The sequence below is a fragment of the Arachis hypogaea genome, chromosome 7, assembly GCF_003086295.3.
Source record: "Arachis hypogaea cultivar Tifrunner chromosome 7, arahy.Tifrunner.gnm2.J5K5, whole genome shotgun sequence".
Lineage (NCBI taxonomy): Eukaryota > Viridiplantae > Streptophyta > Magnoliopsida > Fabales > Fabaceae > Arachis > Arachis hypogaea.
This window is the reverse complement of record NC_092042.1, coordinates 53587480-53608428: the sequence shown is the minus strand read 5'-3', so window position 1 is coordinate 53608428 and position 20949 is coordinate 53587480. Positions and strand designations below refer to the sequence as shown.

The 20949-nt window shown below is 32.7% G+C and overlaps 1 protein-coding gene across 1 annotated transcript; it reads right to left on the bottom strand.

Annotated features, from left to right (window-relative positions):
• Positions 1-11699: 11699 nt before the first annotated feature.
• LOC112703103 (GATA transcription factor 9) lies at positions 11700-13103 on the bottom strand. The gene is made up of 2 exons (XM_025754421.3): positions 12676-13103; positions 11700-12592 (listed from the first exon to the last, which is right to left on the bottom strand). Exons 1-2 carry the CDS (start codon positions 12976-12978, stop codon positions 11969-11971), a joined length of 927 nt encoding a protein of 308 aa, XP_025610206.1. The 5' UTR covers positions 12979-13103; the 3' UTR covers positions 11700-11968.
• Positions 13104-20949: the final 7846 nt, after the last annotated feature.

Sequence of the window (20949 nt, the reverse complement as noted above, 5' to 3'; positions counted from 1 at the left end):
ACCTTGAAGAATGGACACCCGAGAAACATTCTATTAGGGTTACTAGTTGTTCTTGACTTGTACATAATGCCATAGACGCCGCGGAAGCACTTTGGCGCAACCCGATCTCCCTCATATCCTCCTGACACAGCGCATGAAGATGCCCCTCCAGGTCTTGTGCATGAAGAATCCCCTTCACTCGTCATGGACGATCGTAGCATCAACGCCCATGGGTTCGTCCAAGGATTTCGATCAAATAGGGCTCAGGCATGGTAACGACGTCGTTTTGAGTCACAAGGATCGATTTGTCCATTTAAATTTTGTTTCCCATCCAGCTCAGCAACCAAAAAGGACAGCTGAGACTCTCCCCAGTCACATCAGCATTCTCCGTTGCTGTTTTCAACCCCAACTCAACGGAGGGGTATAATTGTCCCACGTTTTATAAGGTGAGGGATTTAAATGTATTTTTAAATCTTGAGGAACGAAAATGTCCGCATTTAAAAAGGTTAGGAATCGATTTGTTTTTTACTCTTTTTTTTTTGCACTCATATATTTGATTTAGGAGTTGTAATGTTAACTTAATTTAGATATGTCAATACTTAATTTTGAATGTGTTTATGTTGTTTATTATGTTCTTTTATATATATATATATATATATATATATATATATATATATATATATATATATATATATATATATATATATATTACATGAGTTTTTGATGTGTTGATAAAATATTTAGAGTGTATTCTTATAATATTAGATGTGTTTATGTTGTTTATTATGTTCTTATATACATATATAAATTTGTTTACATGAGTTTTGGATGTGTTGATAAAATATTTAGAGTACATTCTTATAATTTTAGATGTATATTTGAGTTTAATTTTGTCTGTGTTCAATATGTAATTTAGAACTACAATGACAATAATTTAGATGTGTTAATACATAATTTTAAATATATTTATGTTATTTATTTAATTTTAGATGTGTTTTTGACATGAAACACATGAGTTTTAAATGTTTTGAATAAAAAAAATAATTAAAGTGAATTTAATTAATTTTAAAAACTTTACTATTTTTTAAAAATTAGTACACAAAAAATTGTTACAAATTTTATAATTTAGTTTGTAAAAAAATAAAAGTAGTTACAAAGTTTACCGTAATAAATATTAAAAATAGAAAATATGATTAATTAAAACATTAGCATTTTTCTTATTCGATTTGATCTTTTAGCAAGATGTTACTATTTTACAAGATAGTTGCAACAATTGCTTCTCTATGATACAGGGCCTACCAAATGGTGATCAATTCATGTTTGCTCAACTTTTTCTCCTTTAAAATCCTCTTCTTATTATTCTTGTACACTACAACAATATAGATTATTTTTGAGGGTTATAATGTATAAAAAAAAATTAAAATTTGTCAAAAAAATAAATTTTGACACTATTTTAACTATGAAAATATTTTAATAAAAGTTTTGTCAAAAATAGTATTTTTAACATATAAGCGATTGTGAAAAAAATTTAAATCTTATTTTGATAAATATTGGTTGTCAAAAATAATTTGTTAAAAAATTTTGAGAACATATTTTCTATGATACTTATTAATTGTCAAAAATACTAGTTATTTTGACACTTATTGACTATAAAATATTCTCAACAAAAAATTTTAACAAAGAATGAGATGTGATCTTGAAACTAAAGAATAAATTGAGATTTTGAAGATAAAGAATGAGTAGTATAATCCTAAACTACTTTAGAATGAGTAGTAATTTTCTACGGTCAAATTTTTTGTTATGAAAATATAGAAAATTTGACATTTGTGATATTTGTCAAAAATATATATTAATTTTGACATTTAATTATGATGTTAAAAAATAAAATGTCAAAATAATTCTATTTTCTTGTAGTGGTATCAATGGATTTTTGACCTTTTAATTCTTCTGATCATGTATAGGGGAGAAGAAAATTATGGCCCCTGTGAATGGGTTGCAAAACTCGTATGCATAAATCTTTTGTAGCCAGGATGTATAAACATTTCAAATAGTTATTGCTTTTAGAATTAGTATAACACCACCCTCCCAAAGCCAACTCTCTTGTCAATATTTTTAAGTTTTTATGTATTTTTAATTTTAATTATTGATATTTTATAATTGATTGTCAATTTAAATAATTATTTTTATGATAAAATTATTTCTTTAAATCAAAAACTCTTGTCTCTCAAAGAATAAAAGTAAAAAAATAAATGAATTCAACAAATAGAAATTATTTTGGAGAATATGTATTTAATATTAAATAAAATTAAAAAACTCAACAAATATATAGAAAAGAGGAAGAGAGGTTAAAACGTTTATTCCTGTTGAGTCTGCAGCGGAATTTTGACTTCTAATAGCTACAAAGTAATATGAAATTGAACACTACTCACAATAATACACTCGCTATATAATTACTAAAGAGAAAAGGAAATAAAATAAAATAATAATAATATGAAGAGAAGATGTGAATGTAATTGTTATTGTTGATGATGATTGAATTGAAATTCTACAAACGTTTATATAGTGGTTATATGCTATAATTTCAATGGATAGAAACAAAACTTTCCTATAATAACTCTTAGCCTTCCTTTTCTTAGCCTTCCTTTTCTTTCTCTCTCCCTCACAATTCTCCACCTCGTTCACAATTTGAAATCTATGCAAATTTTGGACGATTAAAGAATTGTATTCGTATTCGGTTGCATCATTTGACAATGACTGCCTAACATGGAACAATATTGAGTAATTTCAAACAGTGTTGGAACTTGCTTCCTGACACCACTTTAGTCAACATGTCAGCGGGATTTTCATCCGTGTGTACTTTTACAAGAGAAATGTCACCTTTCTCCATAACATCACGCACGAAGTGATATCTAACATCAATATGCTTGGTACGAGCATGATGAACCTGATTGTTAGCCAAATGAATTGCACTTTGACAATCACAATTCAGATCCACGCAATCTTGCTTCAACCCCAAATCATCTAGAAGACCTCTTAGCCACAATGCTTCTTTCACCCCTTCTGCTACTGCCATGTACTCAGCTTCTGTAGTAGATAGTGCCACTGTAGCTTGTAACATCGATCGCCAACTAACTGGAGCACCTTGTATTTTATATACATAACTAGTCGTAGAACGTCTTCTATCTAAATCACCAGCATAATCAGAATCAACAAAGCCGTTGATTTGACATGATTTTCCACTAAAGCATAAACTGTGTCAATGGTGCCCTTCAAGTATCTTAATATCCACTTGACTGCTTCCCAGTGTGCCTTACCTGGGTTTGCCATGAACCTGCTAACGACACTGACTGCCTGTGAAATATCTGGGCGTGTACATACCATAGCATACATTAGGCTACCGACTGCACTAGCATAAGGTACATTTTCCATGTAAGCCTTATCCTCTGCTGTTGTGGGAGATTGTTTACCAGAGAGCCTAAAATGTGGAGCCAACGGCGTTACCACCGATTTAGCATTTTTCATTTCAAACATTTCAATGACGCGCTTAATGTATCCTCTTTGGCTCAAGAACAATTTTTGGCTTGATCTCTCTCTTTTAATTTCCATGCCTAATATCTTTCGTGCAGCACCCAAGTCTTTTGTTTCAAATTCTTTACCAAGTTGAACCTTTAACATATCTATCTCTACCTTGCTCTTAGAGGCAATAAGCATGTCATCCACATACAATAGAAGATAGATATAATCACCTCCAGGAAGCTTACGAATGTATACACAACAATCATAATTACTTCTGGAAAAACTTTGTTTTAACATAAAGGAGTCAAATCGCTTATACCATTGCCGAGGAGATTGTTTTAATCCATATAGCGATTTTCTCAAGCGACATACCTGACTTTCTTTACCCTCAACCTTGAAACCCTCAGGTTGATACATGTAGATTTCTTCCTCTAAGTCACCGTGCAAGAATGCAGTCTTCACGTCTAGTTGTTCCAACTCAAGATTACTATGAGCGACAAGACTTAAAAGCACCCGTATGGAAGTGTGTTTCACCACAGGAGAAAATATCTCATTGTAATCAACACCTTCTTTCTGTGCAAATCCCTTTGCTACTAACCTAGCTTTGAATCTTGTACCATCTGACTTAGTAGGATCTTCTTTTCTTTTATACACCCACTTACAACCAATTGCAGTCTTTCCCACGGGCAATGGGACCACATCCCATGTCTTGTTCTTATGAAGAGATTGCATCTCTTCCTCCATAGCGACAAACCAACTCTCTCTATCTTTGTCTTTGATAGCCTGTTTGAAGGTGACCGGCTCATCATCCTCCACTGAGAGTGCATAATCTACCAGGTTTAGCTGCCCATAATGTCTCAAAGGCTTGTCTGACCCGAACTTCTGAACAAATTTATAATTTCTCTTTGGCCTAGTAGATGCCAAAGAATCCTGCTGCTGCTGTTGTAATGCATGTGCATTTTCTCGCTGAATTTCCTCATGATCAAGTTCATCTTCTGCGTCATCTCGAGTAGCATTAGGATGCTCCACCTGAACATTATTAGAGTCTATTTGTTGGTATTTAGACTCTATCTCCACCACTTGAGTATTTGAAATTTTTCCAACATCACCATCATCTGGCACCACATCTTTAGACAAAGCTACCATAGATCGTTCATCAAAGGTAACATCCCTGCTAATTACAAACTTAGAATCATTTACACTCCAAAGGCGATAGCCTTGAACCCCTCTTGGATACCCCAAAAAGATTGCCTTCTTAGCTCTATCATCAAGCTTATTATCTTTAACATGATAATAGGCTGTGCATCCAAAGACTCTGAGTTTTTCGTAATCTGCATGTTCCCCTGACCATACCTTATAAGGTGTGTCTCCATCTAGAGAAGAATGTGGGGATCGATTCACTATGTAGCAAGCTGTAGCAATCGATTCTGCCCACCATTCTCTGCCTAACCCAGAATTAGAGCGCATACACCTTGCCTTCTCAAGTAGCGTACGATTCAGTCGTTCGGCGACTCCATTCTGTTGTGGTGTCTCTCTAACTGTCCAGTGTCTTGTAATGCCTTCTCGGTCACAAAACTCCTTGAAAGCCCCATCCGTGTACTCTGTGCCATTATCAGATCGTAGAGTTTTCAGCTTCCTACCTGTTTGGTTTTCAACCATTGCTCTCCATCGCTTAAAAGTATCGAATACCTCATTCTTATGTTTGAGGAAGTAAATCCAAACATACCTGGAATAATCATCAACAAAAGTAACAAAATACCTGGAACCACCCTTGGAAGTAACTTTAGCCGGGCCCCAAACATCAGTATGCACGTAGTCTAACAACCCTCTGCTTTTATGCTTGCTTGTAGAAAACTTCACCCTATGTGCCTTTCCATACACACAATGCTCACAAAATTCCATTTGTGGTTTCTTCATATTCTTCAGCAAACCTTGTCCACAAAGCAATGATAGACCTTTCTCTGACATATGTCCAAGCCGCATGTGCCATATTCTCGTGCAATCTGTTTGATCTCTACTTCGACCGATTCCAACTGCTAACTCACCTATAACTGTTGTCCCCAAAAGGGAATAAAGATTACCGTGACGAACTCCTTTCATCACTACCAAAGAACCACGAACAACTTTCAGTACCCCATTTTTCGCAACTATTTTGCAACCATTTTTCTCCAACAAACCTATGGAGATCAGATTTTTCCGCAAGTCTGGAATATGTCTCACATCCTTTAAGGTTCTTACGACACCATCATGCATCTTGATTCTTACAGTACCCAATCCCACAGTTTTACAAGCATGATCATTGCCCATTAAAACTGTGCCACCATTTATGCTTTCATAGGTAGTAAACCACTTCCTATTTGGACACATATGGTGAGAGGCTCCTGAATCAAGAATCCACTTATCGAAGATTTCATAAGATTGTTCTGTCACAGAGTAACAATCTTCCTCATCATTTGAGACGTAGCTTGCTTCTTGCTTTTCTTTTGGGTTGTCGTTGTTCTGTTTCTTGAAAGTTATCTTCTTATTTGGACAATTTGCTTTAAAATGTCCAGCCTCACCACATTTAAAACATGTTCTCTCCGCGTGAGGTCTAAATTTTGTCCTAGACTTTCCACGCTTATTACCTTTTCCTCTTTCATTAGTCCTTCCTCTGGCCGCGAACAATCCTTGTGCTTGATCATTATACTCTCTTCCATTTGAAGATGACATTACACTTGTAGCAACCTTACGTAGATCATCTGCTAAAAGTGATGCCCTCGTCTCATCCATGGTCAGAGTGTCACCCACCAGCATCAATGTCTGCACCAGATTTTCATAGGACTTCGGTAATGAAAGTAACAATATGAGTGCCTGGTCTTCATCATCAACCTTCACATCTATATCCTTTAAGTTTGATATGATCCTGTCGAACTTATTGATATATTCTCGGATTGAGGTGCCTTCCTCCATCTTGCATGTATACAATTTGGATTTTAAGTAGATCCTGTTAGTTAGAGTCTTCGTCATGAAGTTACTCTCTAACTTTAACCAGACGCCTGCTGCAGTTGCTTCTTCGTTCACCAAGAAAGCAACATCCCTCTCAAGGCATAAGATTATTGCAGCCCGTGCCTCAAGATCTAATTCTTCCCAATCCTCATCTTCCATTCCTTCCGGCTTTTTCTCTTTTCCTGCTAGTGCCTTGTGTAACTTTTGTGATATAAGCAGATTTTTCATCTGCATCCTCCAATAGGAAAAATCATTTTTCCCATTGAACTTCTCGATTTCATATTTGCCTACTTTGACATTACTACTAGTAGAAGCCATTATATTCAAAATTGAATTTTACCACTCAAATAATGAATAATATAATGTTGGCTCTTGATACCAATTGTTGAGTCTGCAGCGGAATTTTGACTTCTAATAGCTACAAAGTAATATGAAATTGAACACTACTCACAATAATACACTCGCTATATAATTACTAAAGAGAAAAGGAAATAAAATAAAATAATAATAATATGAAGAGAAGATGTGAATGTAATTGTTATTGTTGATGATGATTGAATTGAAATTCTACAAACGTTTATATAGTGGTTATATGCTATAATTTCAATGGATAGAAACAAAACTTTCCTATAATAACTCTTAGCCTTCCTTTTCTTAGCCTTCCTTTTCTTTCTCTCTCCCTCACAATTCCAAAACTAAAAATCCGCGTATTTTGAGTTGAAAACGTTTTCAAAGGTTAAAACAAAACAAAAAAACTAAAAGAAGTGATTCATACTTGCGTGAAACCAACTATATTTGTCAAGATAGGAGAAAAAATCATTCAAAATATATAGGTTTGTCAAGATAGAGAAAAATATCATTTAGAATATATAGGTTTTAAAAACAAATCTAGATGGCAGTGAGGAAAGAAGAAGGTGCAATGTAAAACTCTCTTGCATGATAATGGTAATGCGACAACTGCATAAATAATGTATTTTTTTTAAAAAAAAAAAGCTCGACTATTTTGTTTTAGAGACATATATTTGCTTCCACTATCAAAAATGATTTCCAGCTAGACATGCATAAAGTATTTGAGAGATCAGAAAATAATAGAGACCAAGATGCTTAGTGAAAAAAACATTGAAATAGTTAATATTGTCTTAAATACAAGAGAAAAATAAAGGGAAAATTTTATTTTTATTACATTAAAGAGTATTAATTTTACTTTTATTGCAATTCTTCACGATAATTGAAATAGCAGATATGATTTATCATAAATCTATAAAACTCTAAAACAAGATTTTGCTCAAGTGAAAAATTAAACACATTGTATCATCATTGGAACATATTAAGCTTTGATAGTGATTAATTTATGAATTTTTGTATTCCAGCGACTTGAATGATGATCTCTTACACTTAGTTTTTCTTTTTTGGTATATATTAACTTACCGACATATATCTTACATTTTGATAATAAAGAAAATCGTGAAGAAAATTTTCTAGGACATGTATTTATTATCCGAAAAGAAGCTCACATCATGCAGCATCCTCTCTTGTTTTAGAGGCTGCAAATTTCATTCTTTTTACCATTTAACAGGACAACCGTAATCTCAAATACCTAGAGTATGACCAGCTTCACAGAACCATTGATGAACCTTTGGTTAATATATATGATGTTCCAAAAACATAGCTACATAGTTATATATCCAACAAGAATGAAACATTATGAAGAAATAAAATCCAACCACTAGCATCTAAAGAGTAAGCATTCCAACTCAAATCCAGAAGGCATGCCATACTTTTTAACAGCATTTGAATAGCTGAAATTAAACAGTCACTCATCACTTAAAATTGAAAGGACATTTTGAAACATAGTTGCAAATTTGACAGGCCTTACTGAAAGGTGCAAGAGCATATTTGCTTTTTACACTGAAAACATGGTCATTTGTGTGGAAGGTATATTTCTTGCACACAAATAGCTGCACCTCTTACTTCTTACATTGTTCAGAACTCTTTTCCACTCAGTAACCTTTGTGTGTGCCATAGGTTGAACTTTGAAGCAATTTTTTTGGTAATTATTAAGTAAAAAATTTATGTTATTTTATTCACGATTTTTTTTGCATACATGGCAACAGCATAAGGTGCATAATCACAATGAAAATTATATATATAGTGGAATAGGATTAAGGTTAATAACTCAGTGCATTACTATAATCAATAGTGAAGACTTATGAAATTACACCAAAGTTTATTGATGTGATGTGTTAAATGATATCACAACATATATCTAATAGTTTTAATTGGCAATTAACATAATAAATTTATAAAATTAGATCAAATAAATTTTAAATTGAAAGATTTTAATGTCTTAATTTTTTTAATTAGATTTTGATTTGATTTAATTTCATAAATTTATCAAGTTAATAGTCAATTAAAATTTTTATGTGTATATTGTAATAAGTAATAACACTTAACATGTTATATTAACAAATTTTGACACCATCAATAAAAAAAAAAAACATAAAGTCTAATATGATCAACTCAAAATCTTTAAAGAATAAATTTGATTAAAAAAATTTTCAAAAGCCAATTTAAAAAATGAATAATGTTTTAGTAACGAATTTGACCGATTATTTACTATGCATCGAAATGGAAAAAATTATAAATATTTGTAAAAATTATGTAACTAGTGAAATAGGGACGGATCCACTTCTTAGGATGTGGGGACAAGTGCCTTCACTACAATTTCAAATTTTATTAAATAGTATATAATAATAATATTTATTTGTCCCCACTAAATTATTAAATTTGACCCCACAATAATTTTTTATTCAACTTTCGACACTTGATAGCCAATATGAGAACTTCATATTAGATGTCTATTATAATGATCAAGTTTCAAATTTAAATAAAATTGATATTCTTTCTTAGAAATCGACTCGAAATTAAAAAATATTATCTATTCATTTGTATTTTTTCTTTTAAAATTAGTTTTATTTTTTCCATAATAACTACACTAATTAAATGAATTTTTTTAACTATGAATATCATTAAGAGCTAATTGTATGAAAATTGAATTTTAAATAATTATTTAACAACATATACAAAAAAAAGACATTTTAATTATATTGTCAAGATTTTAAAATATAAAATATAAAAAATTAAATTATATGTTATTATTTAAATTACTATTTTAATATTTTAATTTGTAATTAGATATTTTAAAGTTTAATCATATTTTATAATAATAAAATATAATTATACATAAACTAATCATTTATACAAAATAAATTTTAAAATACAAATTTTAAAATATAAAATATACATTAAAAATAAGTTAAATGATATATGTATTTATATATAAATTTATAATAAATAATTTAATAATTAATTTTTTTATATAAACATACTATTTTTGTTATAAACATTATTATTATATTATATATATTTTGTTCTCACTATCAAAAATTTCTGTGTAAAATAATAAGTACTTAGTTAAACCAAATGCTTCCAATGATACAGTAATATAAGATTAGATGCTCATGTATGTGTAAAAATAGTGGTGTTTCATAATATATAACACTGAATAACATAACATAAAAGGTGCATATATATGGTTTAGCATGCACCTTTTATGTAAATTAAAAGAGTAAATAAAGGTGGCTTATCTACCGTACCTATTATTATATGGATAGATAGATTCAAACCCAAAGGATATATAGGAGAGAGGTAAGTGCCGACAAGACCAGCATTATTATTATTATCAATATTGTTAATATTCAGCATCGACCTCTTTACACATATAACATGGGAAGATCCCTTCACAGACGAACATGCAGCACCAATACCATACTCTCAATATTATATTTTTTTTTTATATGTATTAATATCAGCAAATGCAGCCAGTCATGCACGTCACGTACCGCATGTGCTTGCCTTTCATTGTTCACATGCAATTAATTGCAAATAACACCCACCTACACACACATATATATATATATCATTTTACTATATTACCATTATTCAATAATTTATTAATGATAATATAAGCCTTACATTTAATTTCATCTCATCATCATCTTCACTATATATAAATTAAATCAATTAAGAGTGGACATTGCCGACACTAGTAAGTAGTAACCATATACACACCAATAGTGTACATTGACTGTTGTACTTGCCATGTGTACTTTTATATACTTTAATTTCTTTTCTTCCAAAGTATTTGTTGATTCTATAATAATTCTACGTTAGGCAGATACCGAACCACACACATGCAAATTGCAATGATGCATGTAAAAGCTTCGTATGTAAATCATTCATGTATAGTCCTTTGAATAATATGTCACATGGTCATTCAACAAAGTACTGAACAACTCGTCAAAGAGCAATGCTCATTCGTTCCTTTTCTACAATGTAATTAGCCTTCCCAACTTAACCCCCACTTTTTGGTCTTTGTATAATGGCTTGGCTTCACATACTTCATAGTTAATAAGAAATTCTAGTGCGTTCCTAAATAATTAAGTATATAATTAGGCCTTCGTCAGTTCAAAATTGACTTTACTGATTAACTTGTTTAATTTATATGTAATGCGGTAATGGCAACCAAGGAAGAAGAAGCTAATAAGATTGCAATATGATGAAAGGGTGGAGCCCTTGTCCAAAATCGGTGGAGAGAGTTATATCAACACTCAATGTGTGACCTAATTCTTTCTTTATTTTTATATTTATCATCACTACGCCCCACAACTCAACTCACATGACCTTGCCGCACCGTTTTGCAAGCTAGCTCAGCATCACTCACATTTTTATTTTATTTTATTTTATTCTTTTCAAGTTGGTCCTCTCATTTTAGCTTCATAAATTCCCTTGGGCCTTATTAGCTTTTTCTTTTTTCTATGTAGTACGTACAAAGGACGATGTCTAACTGGCCAATGCTAATGGCTAAACATCAAATATTTTAATTTCATTGAGTAATAAACTTTGCTGAAATTCATGCCATCATTCATCTCGATTCGCGTATGATATGTCATAATCAAACTTCAAAAATGATACGACCGTATTTGTTGCCACTCGCCAATCTGATCCTTTTGGTAAAAGTTGGGCCAAGATCTTAACTGTAATATAGTCATTACTTAGTGATCGGTAATATTTTTAATGCTGTAAAATTTTATTCAATAATATAAAATTATTCACTTTTCTTTTGTTATTTAAATATTAGCCAAATTTTAATAAAAGTGTTATTCTAAACTTTCTTTGTAACATTATTCTAAATTTACCAATCTCGACAAAAAATCGGAGTGATGAAATACAATCTAGTTTCTACAACTCTACTATATTCTCCTTTAATTATACAGCAGTTTTTGCTTTTTTGAGTTGCACTCACTTGTAGTCCCAAAAAGACGAGAACAATTCTATAGTTTCAAATTTAGCTTATAAAACTTTTGAAAAAGAGTGAAATTAAAAAGAAAAAGTTAAATGTAAAGAGGGCTCCACGGTGAAAGCTAAGTTAGACGTTCCTATAATCTGGACAGTTGTGGCGATGAATCAAATACGAATCTTCACCGCTGGATATGTCGAAAACCGAACTCTGACCAATCAAACGGTGATGCTGCATCTCCTTCTGCCTCCTCAGCTCCAACACCTTCCTATGCGAATTTGAATGCTTCGTGGACACAAACGTTGGGCTTGCAGCGGGCCGGTACTCCGGCACTAACCTCCCAGATTTATACCTTACCCCGCATGCATTGCACAATGTCTTTGGGCCGATGGGCCCGGTTCGCCACTGCGGCGTCTGTTCCGCCGCGCAGTGCAGGCATTTTCGGCCCGATGCCTCGGAATTCGCCCCATCTCTCTTCTTCGCGGGCCTTTGCTCCGCGTCCGTTTTAACAACCCGAACCACGCGCGTGGACCAATCACCAGGCGCGGCGCGTGAGCGCTTGCTTCGTGCCTTGGCTGGGAGAGGCGTTTCGGGATGGAATAACGGTGCGTTTCGAGCATCCGAAGAAGAAGACGATTGAGGTGTCTGAGGCTTCACGCCGGAGATAAGGTGAAGGGTTTTCAGCTCCTCCTCCGCCGGAAAGGACTCTTCAACGAAATTCGAGAGCCATTCCAGTTCCGCCACGTCATCATACTGTATAGACAAAAAAAGAAAATAATAATTCATCATATGTATAATTGATTTTTTTTGTTTGTGGAATTTTTTTGAAAAATTACCGGAACGCAGAACTCTTCGGAGAATTGAGGATCCACTCCGGCGAAGCAGCGGAAGCTGCTGCCGGAAATGGAGGAGTTACAGCTGTCGACTGCGGTGACGACAGAGACGTCGGTGGAGTTTCCGGCGGTATTGTTGAAAAATCCGTCAGATGTGATAGCGTCGGTGTTGGCGTTGGAGAAGTCGAGAAGGTCGTCAATGGTGAAAACCTCGCCGGGCTTCTGGTCAGCGTGACGCTTCTCCGACGAGAGTTGGTCCGGAGTGGCGGCAAAATATCCCGCAATGAAGTATTCCGGCAATTCCATTAAAAAAAAAAAACGAGAGAATGAGAAGTTTTTTTTTTTTTGAGTGTGAGAATTGAGAAAGAGACTATCTGAGAAGTGAGATGAGGGGTGCTACTGGTGGGGTTTTGAGGAGTGAAGTAAGGGCATAGTTGACATTTTGGTATCATGTAGCATCTTTTCTCATGCAGAAAATGTATTCTACTCTAGGGAACTCACTGTCACTGACTTGCAAGTTCTGCAAAGTTAATTATGCGCTTCCATTATTATTATTATGTTGTTGTTTTCTTTTTTTCAATGGTAGTTAACTTTTACTGTTAGTATTAGCTTAGCCCCTTGCTCCTTTTACTGCTGTGGAGCAAGAAGTGGAGTAGTTGGCTCCAAACTTAACAACTTGGAAAATAATGATCATAGTACCTTATAATTATGGTCGATAAATAACAACCACGTGATCATCTTCGGCCTAAACACAAAAGGCAATAATCAAAGTTCAGGCACATGTGTGCATATGTATGAAGTAATTTGCAATCAATTAGTTTTATTATTAACCATCTACTACACAAGACAATTTCCAACTGTCCTTTTCATATTTCAGTACATTGGTGTTTCCTTGCTTTTCATATTTTTGTAATTTTATATGCAACTTTTGGCATTTGGTATGTTGTATAATAGTTATTGCACATACCAAAACTCTGAATCCATTAATATTTAATAGTGAATTTCTGCGATGTCATTGCTGCAGAATAAAAACAACCGGAGACCCACTCAAACGCACTGCTTCATGTCCTTCAGAGTTTTGGGCACACCATTATTGTAGCAAAACAAGAAGCAAAGCTCTTCAACACAATTATGCATTGCCATAGTACTAGTGTAGCAGTAGTCACATTATTATGGTAATACCAATGGTGTCCAAATTTTGAAGCTAGATTCCTCTTCTACTACTACCAAATACCAATATTATTTTGCTTTTAATCTGACTTAATTAATGGTGCTTTTCTACCCTCGTTAGTACTTAGTATACTTTATCTTCTCACGTTACTATAGTCCGCTAAGACTGACACATGCATTATTGGCACGTGGCTAGTGAAAGTAGTCAACAGTCAACACACTGCCATGGGCTCTTTTTGGTCATCGACTACCATGGGCTTCAACCTCTAGTGTTAGTAGTCCATATGCTACCGTATAAGCCCAATGTCAGATGGCCCACAATATCCTCGTAGCCCAAAAAATCTAGATTCAAGATTAAACGGACGTCTTTTATTTCATCGGACCCAAATATAACGTATTATATTATGGGCAAAGAGAAATGGTAGCAAGCAGTGGTGAAGCTTAGTTCAGACAAAGGGGTTATCGCCCCCAAACTTTTTATAAAAAAATTAGTAATATTTTTTTAAAAGATAAAAAATAGTTCAATTAGTTTACATACTTTACTATGACTTAAAGTACCCAATAAATTCAATAAGCAACACTCTCTCTACCTTTAAGTTCAAATATAAAAAATTAGATATTTTTATTTATTTAATTTAATATTATTTTATATTTTACTATTTATTTAATTTAATTTTTTATATGATAAAAAATAATAGAATATTCAATAAGTATTAATATTATTGTATTTGTAAAAATTGATAAAAAAATCAATAAATATTATAAATTTTAATATTTGTCCTTCTAACTTCTTCTTTACATATTCTATAGGATATATATTCTAATTTTTATATAAAATAATAATAAAAAAATCAAAGAATTGATACATTTTTTAAGAAGGCTAATATTTAAAAAGGAGAACATATAACTTTTACAATATCAACACCTGTAGATAGTTCTTCTACCTTAATGAATCACGAAGAAAGTGAGATACAACTTTCAAAAGTTCAAAAGTTACATCTGATGAGTTTGACCTTAATTTTTTGGAACGAGACTTTGAAAACAGCTTTAAATTTAGCAATATCATCCAAATCAGAGAGATGAAATTAGACGAATTTATCTTAAATGAAGTTCATATCAAAAGTTTTTTGACAATTATTTTCTATCATGGCCCCCAAAAATTTGTTTCAAGTTCCGCTACTGGTAGCAAGAACTTGGGCCATTGATTTCTCTGTAGCTTCAAATATTTATTACCTCCTACCAAATTTTTTTTTACCTTTTCCTCTTTCTTTTTTCCTAATTCCCCCCTTAATTTCAACCCTATCTGGTTTTCCATCAGCACACGAAATTGAGCATACGGATCAAATTTCATTTGCAACCATTAATACACAAAAAAGGCATTTCACTTTGCTTTTTCTTTCAAGAAGAACATATACATGATCGTGTCTTCATGCTTTTTGGGACCTTTTTTTATTTCTGACGGAATCTCCCAAACCGACGCTGACAGGCTAAAGACTAATTCGTCGCGGATTGAAGTTCTATTTAAGGGTTTGCCGCTGGCAAATGGATTGCTGTATGCACAATATTCGAATCCCTGACACTTATTTATAGGGGTATTCATGGATTAGATCCGATCCGTATATCTGCCGTGTTTATCCAAATCCGATCCGAAAATTGCGGAAATGAATCTAATCCACAAAGTTATCAGATTGGATCCGGTTCGCGCGTATCCGCTAAAATAAAGAAATAAATAAGTAAATATTCTTTTATGTTTTATTTCAACTAATAATTATCATATATATTACATTATTTTAATTTATTATTTAAAAAAGTATGTTTGATATTATTTTAAGAGTAAACATATTTAAAAGAATAGAAAAAATAAATTTTATTGATATTTTTTAATAAAAATAAGTTTTGAAAAATATTTTTTTTGTTTTGCGGATATATCCGGTATCCGATCCGTAGATCAAATCTAAGCTTAAAAACAGCGGATATTGAATCCGATCCGATAATTTTAGTACGAATTGGTTCAAAATTTTGGTCATATCCAATCCATGTTTATCCCTATTTATTTAAGTAGACTAGTTAATTAACCACTAGAATAACCCAATTTAGTTCATATTTTTTGGACTTTGTTGAGTGGTTGTGTTAAGACCATCTCCAGTAGAGAACTCATCCCAGTCCTTATTTATGGTCCACCTGTCATAAAAAGTAAATCCACAGCTTTTGCGTCATAAACAATAAATAGGAACTCAAAGCATCTCTCTCTTCTCCATTAGGAGGAACTAATTTTACTCCCTGTTGTGGTCCTATTTAATTAATTAATTAAAATACTTAAAATTAATGTAATTAATTTTTTTAATAATATTATTTAAATTTATAAATTTAAAAATAATTCACTATTAAAAGATATTAATATTAAATAAATTCATATATAACAATAATACACAATATATAATTCGGGATTACACTAATTTTTAAAATTACTTAATATAAAGAAAAACATAATTAAACTCTATAATTGACGACAAGCATTTTGAAATTGCCATATTTGTTTAATCAAGTCCTCTTTCAGTTGTCTATACTGCTGCCTATTTTGAAGTTGGGCATTTCTTTGGAGAAATTGATGGTATGGTGCAAAATCTTCCTCTCCGAGTTGAGGTTGTCATAAGTCATTTTCGACATCATCATACTCTAAGCTTTAAGCAAAATTTCCTACATAAGTGTCTCTTTCATCCTCAACAATCATATTACGCAATATAATACAAGCTCTCATTATGTTGGCGAGCTTCTTCTTTTTCCAAAAGCGAGCTGAACCACGTATAATTGCAAAGCGTGCTTGCAACACTCCGAATGCTCGCTCCACATCTTTTCTTTACCCTTCTTAGTATTGTGCAAATAACTTGCGTTTCTCCCCTTGTGGCTTTGAGATTGATTTGACAAATGTGGCCCATTCAAGATAAATACCATCTGCTAAATAGTATCCCATAGTCTAATTATTACAATTAATAGTATAATTTACCTCCGGAGCACGGTCATGTAGAATATCATCGAACACTGGAGAACGATCTAACACATTGATATCGTTATTTGAACCAGAAACTCCAAAAAACGCATGTCATATCCAAAGGTCTGAAGATGCTAAACCTCAAGTACTATGGTTGCAACCCCACGATAACCACTCATGTACATACCTTTCCATGCCTTTGGACAATTTTTCTATTGCCAATGCATGCAGTCAATGCTACCCAACATGCCAGGAAAGTCACGACCCTCCGCCATTTGTAGCAGGTGTCGTACATCAGTCAGACTTGGTTTCCACAAGTATTCATCCTCGAACACCGAAATGACACTTTCAACAAATTTTTCCAAGCATTCAATTGTAGTGCTCTCGCTTATGCGCATATAATCATCAACAACATTAGCTGTTATGCCATATGCTAACATCCGTATAGCAGCGGTGCATTTTTGGAGTGGTGACAAGCCTCTTCTTCCACTTGCATCAACTCTCTGTTGGAAATACGGATAGACGTTAGAGAGAACGTCTACTATCCGAAGGAACACATGCCTTCTCATTCGAAATCTCTGTCGGAAAATGTCAGCATTATACGCCGGTTCATCTGCAAAGTAATCTTGGAAAAGGCGATCATGTCCTGCTTCTCAATCTCTGTTGATCCATCTACGAGGAGTTGGGACAGAGCTTCTAACGATATCTTCTTCTTCTAAATCTTTGAATAAACACTCATCGATCCAATTATCTATGAGTGTGTTATCTTGCCGTCTTCTTTTACCATACAAAGCCTCATTAAACATGTCATGAAAATTTCTAGCCATAATCTTTGCTCTTTGTAATTTTTAGTATTCTTTCAAGGTGAGAAACAAGAGTTGAAATGGAGTTGCAAAGTTATTGATAGTTGATATTTATAAGTGTGTCTGCAATAAGTACCTACTTCTCAATGGCTAGTTTTACAACGGCTACTTAACGGATAGTTTTGCAACGACTATTTAACGACTAGTTTTGTAACTGCTACTTAACGGTCACTTTCATGAACAATAACGGCACAATAATATTGACTAATTTGAAAAGTTACATCAGAAATGAATAAAACAGACTATATCACATACCAATAATACACAATAAAACTAAGAACATACTACGTAACTCTACGAATACAAGGAACGATTAAGTAAATCACTTCGCGATTATTTTCTCACATGTAATCTCATGAAGAGCTCATCATTATTCACTCATTGTAGACGTGTCAGCATTAAGTATTTGCATGTCCATTTCCCTTTCCCTTTCCTTAGCCATCCTCTCCATTTTTCTTTCTTTTGCATTTATCTCCATTTCTTTAATATACCTTTGAGTTTGTAATTCTTGTTCTTTCATTGCCGCTTGAGTTTGTAATTCTTGTTCTTTCATTGCCGCTTGAATTTGTAACTCCTTCTCCTTCATTGCCATAATCTTTGCTATATGTGCCTCTCCTCTTCTCTTTCTTTTTCCTTATCCATTAGTTCCTTTTCTCTAACATTCTTAATATCTTTCATGAGAGATAGTTTTTTAACAATCGATGATTTCTTTTCGTTAAGATCATCAGACATTTGTGCTTTTTCCTTACCTTTTTTGCTTGCTCTTCTTTGATCCTTGTGGGCGAACGGGAGAGTCCACACCGAGTTCGTCTGCCAACAGTGTATCTGGGTTTGATGAGGATGAGTATGCTCTAGTTGCACTAACCTTGGTTCTCTTTGAGCCTCCACTTTATGTAGGTAGTTGACTTCTCCATTTTTACTCCAAACGAAACATGTTCCAATACCTCTCAAAAGTGAATTTTTGACCATAATTTATGGAATAAAGTTTATATGCCAACTCCTTTGTATCATCAGCGTTCGAACCATACCTTATGTTTTGACTAGCTTGATCGTAGCAACCAGCAAATTATGCAATAGCCTTGTTGATCTTATACCATCGTTTCTTACATGCAACTACCCCCTTGTCATGTCGGAGCAAAATTCTACACAGTAGCTGTGAATTCGACTCCAAAATGTTTCTCCCTTTTGATTGGTACCAACTATAGGGTCAGTTAAAATATTTAACCAAGCACTGATTAGTATCTCATCCTCTTTCCAATGCCAGTGTTGAATACTATCTTGCCTCCGATCTTCAATATCATCATCATTGAGGTCGATAGCATCTAATCCACTAGGGTTGGCAAAATCTGAATATTGTGAATTTGGATTATATTGTATTGGAGTCTGAGAGGATGGGTTAGAAGAGTCACAAACACCAGATGAGTTATTTCGTGATGCACTGAATTGAGTTGGAAACGGCAAAGATGTTGGATTAACATTTTCGATAGAGGGGTTAGATATGGATGAAAATGAAATATGTGGTGTTTGTGAATTTTGATTTTGTGGTTGGAATATAGGAAATTGATTATTATAAAGAGCTTAAAAATTGAAATTAGGAAGATTTTGTGGATTTGGATTTTGAAATGTATTTGGTAGTGTGAAGTTTTGATTTGGAACTTGAGAGTTTGAGGTTTGAGATTGTTGGGTATTTACAGTTTGAGACAAATTTTGTAAATAATTAAAAAAAGAATTGAGTTGGTTTGGATCTATTTTTTCGAACAAAAAATAATATCAGCAGAACTTTAATTTCGTAAACTTGGAAGAAGATGAAGAAGAGTAGAAGAAAGTGTGAGAATAAAAGTGTATGTAAGTGGTATATATAGAGTAATAAAATATTAATTTATTAATAATAACGGTAACATAGTAACACTAATTTCCAACGGCTAATTTTGCAACGGCTAGTTTTACAACTGCTAATTTTAATAATGTGGTTAGCATTTTAAATTTCAAAAATAAAAATAACCAACCCAACAAAAAATTATTTTGTAAAGTGTAAAAATTAAATTTATTTTTTGGTGTAAGTAAATTTAATTAATTATAATTTAATATAATTATTTAAATAATATTTAATATTAATTATGATATAAATAATTAATATAAATCATTAATTAAATAAAAATTTAATTATATAATCTAATTAATTATTATTTAAATAATTAATATAAATTATTAATTAAATAAAAATATAATTATTTAATATAATTAATTATTATAATTATTATTGAATTAATTATTATTTAATTATTTAATATAACTATTTAACTAATTAACATTTTTATAATTATTTATTTTTTAAATAACTTGTCAAATGACAAGTTATTATTGAGTATATAGAGTTCAATACAAAGGGATTCTCTCTTCTTAATCCAAGAGAAGGAATTCCTTCTTACCTCACTGGAGTATTGGAACTTTTTTAACATGCACAGTAACGAGAACTCCAAAAAAACAACCATCGAAGTTGTTCTAAGTATTGTCAGGCCCATCCGCCCATGTTTATGCATGTTTGATGAACTGGTATTAGAATTTTGGATAAAAGGGTCATAAGCCCAGAAAATAAAAAATGAAGGGTGTGCTTGTAAATGCAAAAGAAAACGGGATGATTGCGGTTTGGCCCATATATAAGAACAGTGTGGAAGTCGTGATTATTCTCCCGAAGAATAAAAGAAAAAAAAAAGCCTACTTATGTAAGTATACTCTATAGTATTAGATAGGCACGTCGCATTCGTATGTAACTATCTATGATTACATGAATGCAAGTAGCGTTGAGTCTTCTTAGGTTTATTCAATGAATTGAGAATGAATAAAACCGAACGAGAAAGGAAGAGAGAAGCATGAATGATTATAGAGCAGTATGTTGCAGTAGTCCTTTGTGGTTCACTCGGTCAAACTATGACGCACACACACCACCACCACAACAAAAAATCTATCTATCCATGGCGTGACACCAAAATGTCAGCGCTCTTGACGCTTCCCAATTATTACTTACAGCTGCTTCTTCATTTTCTTTTTTTCTTATACAATTTCTTGAATCTCATATACAATGCCAAAAAGGGTAGACACAAAACATGCATTACATAAGATGTAGCAATAATAGTTGTAGAATACGTATATATATACAAATACTACACCATGTTTGTAGGATACAGGTACCAACCACTCCAATGTCACATGTCTTGTCAATCATGGTCATGCAATGATTTAACCTTATGGTATAAT